The sequence below is a fragment of the Hipposideros armiger genome, unplaced genomic scaffold (genome assembly GCF_001890085.2).
Source record: "Hipposideros armiger isolate ML-2016 unplaced genomic scaffold, ASM189008v1 scaffold_543, whole genome shotgun sequence".
In the NCBI taxonomy this organism is placed as follows: domain Eukaryota; kingdom Metazoa; phylum Chordata; class Mammalia; order Chiroptera; family Hipposideridae; genus Hipposideros; species Hipposideros armiger.
In genome coordinates, this window is record NW_017731893.1 from 1,096,114 (window position 1) to 1,104,322 (window position 8,209).

Sequence of the window (8,209 nt, forward strand, 5' to 3'; positions counted from 1 at the left end):
TGTCTGTTTTCTCACCTATTAAATGGAGATAAAATGAAAACATGTTCAAAAACTTAAATTGCTCTATGAGGAAAAGCTGAATTTTACACACGACCATTCAGATGCGCAAAGAACTATCTTTATTATCTGCAACTTATTTTGTCCTTGAACCCCTATTGCTGCTGAAGGCTAAAGAAAACGTAATCTGCTACTAAAGACTATTTAGATATTTTTGTGTTGGAACAGTCTCTTTGAATTTAACACAGGGTGTTTGAATGCTATATTAGCCGATTGTTTAGCTAAAACATAATGATCAGTGCTATTTTCTGCCTTCAAATGGCACCCTCTTCTCATTCTTTCCCAGGTGGTTCCTAGTACAAGGGGCGCTTAATGTATCCATATGGGCTGCAGTCTACATTTTGTCCTCTTGGCCTTTGCTTTCTTATGGAGTGTGACTAGTGTGGTCATATTCCTGGTACTGAGGCACATGATTCCGGTGGTTCCTTTGTGTGCGAATCTAACATACTTTGCTAAATCCATGGCTTCTGCCACAGCATCTGGGAATCCGTAACACCTGTGGCCTGATCATTGTCCTGGCTGCTGTTCTTTTTCTGGTCCAGTGTTTCAAGTGTGAACATTTTAATGCACCCCTCTGACACATGTTGAGACTCATGATTTCCCTGGACTGCAGATGAAAGCTGTGAGCAATTTGGAGACCACTTAAGGTCTATCAATGTAGACACGCCTCCTTCAGTGAATTTTCAGACACCACCCGGAGGCTGTTATGTTTTTCCAGCACAATGCAAAATATGAAGGTCTTTAAGAGGCAGCAGTTTCCTAGACTGTTTCCTGAAAAGCTAGGAACAAGTCTAGTCTACATTTGGAGCATCCCTGAACGATCTGGCTTTATGTATCCTGTGCACCCAACTCGCTTCACTTAGATTTTTAGTTTGAGAGATGAGCCAGGTCACTCACATCCGACCACTTGCTTTGTCTCCTTCTCAGGCACAGAATCCTTTATGCTTCTTTGTGCTATCGGATGGGAGGTCTTCCTGACCTCTTCCACGTTATCGGTAACTCTGCATCCCTACTTGTGCCAGACAGTCCTCATTTACATCTGTGTTAATAATTATACAGGGTAATTATTAACAGCTTCCATTTTTATCCCAAAAAATCCAATTTGGATAATGCTGGTGTGGAAATTCTGAAGAGTTCATTTCCTGTTATCTAAAAAGGAGCTGTTAGGATTTAGAAATAACTTTCCTCTCTCTATCAAATTTGCTGTTCATGATAGTAGATTCACTATGATTTGAGAAAGTCGGATTTGAGTAGGAGATGCCATTTCTGCCACCGTAGGCTTTACCATGGGCAATGTGAATAGTGGGCATTTGGATGCTCTTTTAGACCTATTTTATGGCTGTAAATGGAAACTGGATGTAGCAGCTGCTATTCTCAGGATAAAGTCTGTATTATATATATATATTGTATATGGTTCCTCACATGACCAGATTTTGTTCAAGATCCAGAATTGGTACATATAATTGATGGAGCCTATGCAGTATTGTTACTATCCTAGTTACAAGAAAGGATGGTAATATCTGACATCTATAGTGAAAGGTGGAAGACTCACAATTCACTAAACCCAAGGTCCTGAGTGGCCAAAATGACTGTCAGTTATCCCTTACACCAGTCTAACCCCAGGACTAATTAGCATATTCTCCAAATTAGGACAGAGAATATAGTTTCATTCCTATCAGCTCTGTCTTTGGAGAACAAGCCAAGGTTATTGATTACTGAGGCAAACCTTTGTAGTGGGAACCCTTCATAGAAAGAATGATTTATTACCAACCAAGTGTTTTTTTGTTTTTGTTTTTTTACTTTTTTTCACTTTTTTTCTTTCTGTTGGTTTATTCTTATCAGATATGCCATGGGTATACAGCCATGGATTAGCCTTTTAACTCGAATCTATTACTGTGTCATGAAGCTGTAGAATGAACTTATTGTGAAAATATATTGAAATATAAGTGAAAAGATACTAAAATATATGAAAAGTTCCTCTATGATCCAACATGGAAGATATCAATTTTTATGCTTCTTTTTTAATTATGTCTTTCAGTGTTATGCTGATATGGTTATGTTCTGAGAATTCACTTCTAACCAAAGTTTTAGAATGTGAGTTCAGAGCATTAAGAAATATCTTGTGTTTTCTATCTGGATTCCTAATCACTTCCTTAAAAACCTTATTTTAATACATTGAGCTCATATGTTTCTCTTTAAACATATAGACCTTTCACATACCTGCATGACATAGGGTTAGCATTTAGAATTTTAAAATACTATTCAGTTTGTGTATAAAAGAGTGAAAATATACTGTGAAGTGACAGAAATCTAATATCTGTTTTCAAATTCCTTTTGGTAGATAATAAACAGTGTAGCAACTTTTATATTTATTTAAATCTTATAGAAAAATCTATAATTTAGTTATTTTAAGTTCTACAAATGTCCAAAATTCTGAATTAGAGCCCTATCTTTGAAAAAAGATAAAATGTAATTTATCTGTTAGTCTATATTTATGCTAAATTATATTCTGTCTTTTTGGGTCCATGGAACTGTAATTCAGAAGATATTCTACAAAATACATACATACACACATATATATATATATATATATATATATATATATATATATATATATATATATATTTTTTTTTCTGTCTGCTGAGTGGGCCTAGAAATAATGCACTCCAGTACCAATGAGTATATGCAGTGCTCAGGTATCAGTTTGCCGTACTATTCTTCGATAAAAGGATGTAGGGCTTCTTCCAGAAGTGGCTGATTATAGCCTGGGCAGGGAAAATACAAGGTGAGCCTGGAGTTATGGAGCATGTTGTTGTGTGAGGAAGTTAGGAAGTCTTCACAAAGTTAAAAGAGAGAGAGGGGGAGGGGGAAGGGGATAGGGAGGAGGAGGAAAGCCCAAGAAGAAAACAATGGGTTATGTCTTGGGACAGAGGAACTACTGTGGGCACCTACAGAGGTAGATGGACCAGTAACTAAATTTGGTTTGCATGATGACGCCATACATATACACCAAGAATGTATGAAAATATTTATTACATATTTCACTTCTCTGGGGAGAACAGCACATGCCTACCATGCAGGTTTGAAAGGGAAGGAGACTGGCTTGGGGTTTTTTATTGTGGTTAGGATTTGGGGCCAGGGTGAGAGTCCTCATGTGCAAAGAGGAACTTGTGTGGTTTGAATCTCCCATCAGTGCCAAAAGAGGGAGGACCCAGTCATTCTTATCAGCTTGCCCAGATATGGAGTACAAAGGGAAGTAGGTAGGGTAAGGCTTAAAAGCGGTTAGCAGTCAAACACCAAAAAAAACGGAGTCAGATTCATTACAGGAATCAGCCTGAAAGAGCTTCACAATGCTCAATTTGGAACAATTTGAGCAAGAAAATAAATACTGTAGCTTTGGATTATAACTCAAAATACAAAATAATCTCTATGAGCTCATAATGATATAAATAGGAGAAGAAAAAAAAAGGGGAAAAGAAAATATCTTCCTCAAACAAGAATCTCAAATCACATGTAGATAAGCTTTCTCTCAAGGAGGTGGAGCTTAACACTTAAACTGTTACGTGCTAGCTGCATATCACTTGCATATGACTGCATATGACTAGCTGTAATGACTTGCTTCCAAAACCACAGTGGAAATGGGTTAAAAAGTAACTCTACAGTGGAGAAACCTGGCAAATACTGCTTCAGGAAGGTAATCAAAGTTAATATCATCAGCGTTTAATCATGTTAATAGCATGCACCCTTGATGTGATGGCAAATAATGCCATTTCTTTGTGGGCCCCTCTTAACTCAATCTAACCATGAGAAAACACCAGACAAACCCAAGTTCCTGGACATTGTGCAAGATGTTACCTGACCAGTACTCCTGAAGACATGATGACTGAATGTAAGGAAGTATCCTGGATGGATCCTGGAACAGAAAAAGGATATCAGGAAAATAGTAATGAAATGAGAATAAAATATGGACTTTTGTTAATAATAATGTATCAATATTGGTGCATTATTTGTGACAAATGTACCATGACAATGCATGAGATGACAGAGGGAATGGTGCAGGGCATGCTGGAACTCTGTACTATATTGGCAACGTCTATGTAAATTTTACACTATTCTAAATAAGAGGAGCATTTAAAATTTTATAATCCATGTGGCATCCAAGAATAGATATATATTTTTCACTCTTTTTTTATCCAAGCATTTCATGAGTTCTCATCTGTAGGGTACAATTTATTATCTACTATTTTCTATTAATAAAGAAACCTTGCTACTCAGTGAAAATAGAAAAATGTGTATATATATAATTAAACAGATGGTATTTTGTGTTGGCATAATCATATACAGTGAGGGATGACAGAGCTTCTTAAGGTTGAATTTTTAATTTAAGTCTATTGTTCAGGAAATATAGGTAAATGGTATGCCACTGAATTAACAAATGTTCTTAATTATAATGCATGTTTAATAAAACAAGGAGTGTCTGTGGGTGGAAAATGAGCTTAGAATTTTAGGAATAACAGCAGTTTCTTCATATTTTACCTCCCAATTAATACTTACCTCATCTTTTATGGACATAAAGATGAATTAAGTTGCTGTGAAGTAATTTCAACAAAGGAGAAACCTCTCTCAAAGTGGAGATCTGAATAATTATCATTCAAAGTGTGCAAGGAATATTCTTAAGTCTGAAAATTATGCTGCAAAAGAAATGTTTCAGATGCTTACCCATAATAGATACTTAATAATTGCCTGTGGAATTTAATTTAAACTTAAAATTATATTTTTCTTTTGTTGCCATTCATGTTTAAAAAATTTAAGTACATATGAATTAACCCAATGAAGATTAATATTTTTTATATTTTGCAATCAGTATTTAAAGACTGCATTTTAAGCTTTTATTTTTTGAGTCATTTAGTATATAACCCAGTATCTTCTGGATTTTATTTTTTAGGGTTCTACAGTTCAAGCAACATTGATGGTTCTAGAACCACAATGTAGTAACTCAACTCAAGAAATTGAAGGTAAGAGTAAAAAGTGATAAGACTAATTTAGTATTGGTTCGTGATTTCTCAAACTTATCGGAGGCTCAAAATTCTAGAGATATTTAAAAGTGAATATGTTAAAAGTGAATACTGTTGTAGTTATTTCACCAGTTTAAATGTTAATGAAAAAATCAAGGAGACGTATAGATATGATACTGTACAGATTAATTTTAGAAAAAAATATGAGTAAGCCATATGGGAGGACTTCTGCCTCTGGCCATGGTGGAGCATCTGGTGCCAGACCAGCCCTCTCCCCATAAATAACTCTAAAACTCGACTAAATACTATATGAGGCAACTACTTGTATATGGTGGAAAACAGCACACATCATAGAAGGCAAGTGACAGAAGGAAAATTCATAAGTTTGGCTCCATTATTACCATGGCTTTGTGCCTGGGGAACTTTCCAAACTAAGCTCCGTGGAGGTGGAGCTCAAGAAGAACATGGCAGTCCTGAACTGAAAGGGCAAGTTGTCAAAGCAGCTAGAATCTGTAGGAAAGGGCACCAGATGAGGGGTTGCTGCAGTGAGCAGTGGCCCAGCTTGTGAGGGAGTTTACTGTGAGTTCTTAATTGATAGCTAAGTCACATATGCTACAGTGGGACGTATCAGAGAGAGAAGATTCTCTAGTACTAAGAGGAGGCCAGGGATTCTAGAGGTCAAGCAGTGCTGGGAGGCATTGGAGCTCTAGCCCACCTGGATGGAGAGACCTCTTGAACACCTTGGCAACACCATATTAACATTCAGCATCTTGTGTCCACCGTATAAAACCAAGAACAAAGCTTACACAGAATGCTGAGGAAAAAAAAAGTTTACAGTTTCAATCTTGCCAAGTTAGAGAGTGTTGGGAAATATTTAGGGCTTTCCATGGATCCACCGTAACAAAGCAAGGCTCGAAAATCAAGGTGATCATCAAAAATTTAAACTGCTGCTGGAATAATAATCTATACCCTTCAGAGGAAGGCAGTTGTCCAGAGTCTTTATAACCTGTCATCTATATTGCCCAGTATATAATTAAAAATGTCTAGGTATGTTATAGAAACAGGAAAATATCTACAGCCAAGACAGAAAGTAATCAATGGAAACCTACACTGACATGGCTCAGGTGTTGGGTTTCGCCGATAAGAATGTTAAAGTGGCTATTTTGAATATGATCAAGGACTTACAAGAAAATATGACCTCAATAAGTGAAAAGATAGGAAATCTTGGCAGGTAAATTGAAACAAACAAAAAGGAAATAGAAATTCTAGTACTGAAAAATAGAATAAAATGAAAGTTTTATACTTTACAACAGATTGGAGATTACAGAAGTATCAGTGAATTTTAAGAGATCAATAAAAATAATCTGTTCTACAGCAGAAGTAGAAAAAAAATTGAAGGAAAATTTGCAGACTTAACATACATGTAATTAGAATCCCAAAGGAGAAAAGAATGAGAATGGGGCATAAAAATATTTAAACAAAAGATGACCTAAAATTTTCCAAGCTTGATGAAAAGCATTAACTTTCACATCCAAAAAAAAGCAGCTAACTATAAACACAAAGAAAGTTGTATCTGGATATATCATATTCAAACTTTAATATGAATGTGATTTGAAAATTTAAGTGAGAAAACCTTGAAAGCAGCCAAGAGAGAAAAGTCATATTACATACAGGGGAACAATAATACAAATAAAGGCTGATTTCACATCAAAAATAATGGAAGCTAGAAAATGAAATTGTATCTTTATAATGTGGGGAAATTTTAATTCAGAATTTTGTATCTAATAAAAATATCCTTCAAAAACTAATGTGAAATGCAGACATTTTAATGTAAACGAAAGCCGATTTTGTTGGAGGCCATCTTGAAGTATAGGAAATACTGAAGGATTTTCTTTGGGCTGAAAGAAAAGCATGCCAGAAGGCAACTCAGAACTACAGAACTCAATACAGAGATTTAGAAATGTTAAATTCTGGGTAATAAAAAGATTAAGTTTTTCTCTTCTTAATTTCCTTAAACAAAAACTGACTGTTAAAAATTAGGTAATGTTTATAAGGTATGTAAAAGATAAGAAGATAATTTTTGGGCAGTACAAATGTTTTATATCTTGATTTTGGTGATGGTTATATGCTACTTATCTTTGTCAAAACTTCAACTTTACACTGAAAATGTATGCATTTTATTGTATGTAAAATATACCTCAATACAGTTGATTTTAAAAAGAATGCTGGGCATTTCCAAAATATAGAAAGACTGCAAAATGGTGAATTTTCTTAATAAGCATAGCATCCTGTTATTTCCAGATGACCTTTGTGTTCTCTGGTTAATTAAAGTTTAAAAGATATATGCAGCGTTCTTATATTTGAATTTTTTTCCTTAGCCTTAATTTATTAGTTCATTTGCTAACATTTTATGTTCAAGAACTACCAGTTAAGCTCACTGATGCCTAAAGTGACTATGCACAGGGATTTTTAATGCAGTCATATCTATAGTAACAATACAAGCAATCTCAATCTTTCACCACAAGTGAATGAGTAAGTGTAGTTGATCATACAGTACTAAAAAGTCTTTAAAAATCATGCATAAGAAATGCTCATGTTATAATGTTAAGTTAGTATAATGTGAAGAAATAAAAACATTTATATAGTATAAGGGCATATCTGTTAAATATATGTAAAGACAAATGATTGGAGGATGCACAACAAAACGTTTCCACCATTTTCTTTGATGTGATTGTTTTCTACATTTTTAGCTTACTGCGTTTGAATATGTACATCTGTTTACATCAGAAAATTGTTTGTTTCATGGGTAGGTAATTTAAGAATATAATCAGATATAAATATGAAAGGATAGTATGAAATTGTCATAATCTTAGGAACTCTAGCTTCCCAAGTGACTAAAGATTGGGAAAAAGAATATAGAAACGTTGAGGAACTTTGTGCATCGGGTTGATGCTTGTGTCAGTTAACCTTTAGTGCTACATTCTAGTCTCATAGTTTATGATTTTATGAGTATGTTTATCCTCGACATCTCTATTAAAATAAACTGATGGTTTAAAGATAATTCCTTTATGAAATTATCTGCTGGTATTTAATATAACTCAAAAATTAACACATTGCACAATTTTCTAGACTGACAT

The 8,209-nt window shown here is 34.7% G+C and overlaps 1 protein-coding gene across 1 annotated transcript in view; it reads left to right on the forward strand.

Moving 5' to 3' along the window:
* Positions 1-8,209, forward strand: part of LOC109396776 (sperm-associated antigen 16 protein-like) — a 93,140-nt gene that overhangs the window by 28,785 nt on the left and 56,146 nt on the right. Inside the window, exon 4 of the mRNA XM_019668906.1 lies at positions 5,003-5,072. Within this exon, the coding sequence (XP_019524451.1) occupies positions 5,003-5,072 (70 nt within the window). The remainder of the gene's footprint in view (positions 1-5,002; positions 5,073-8,209) is intronic.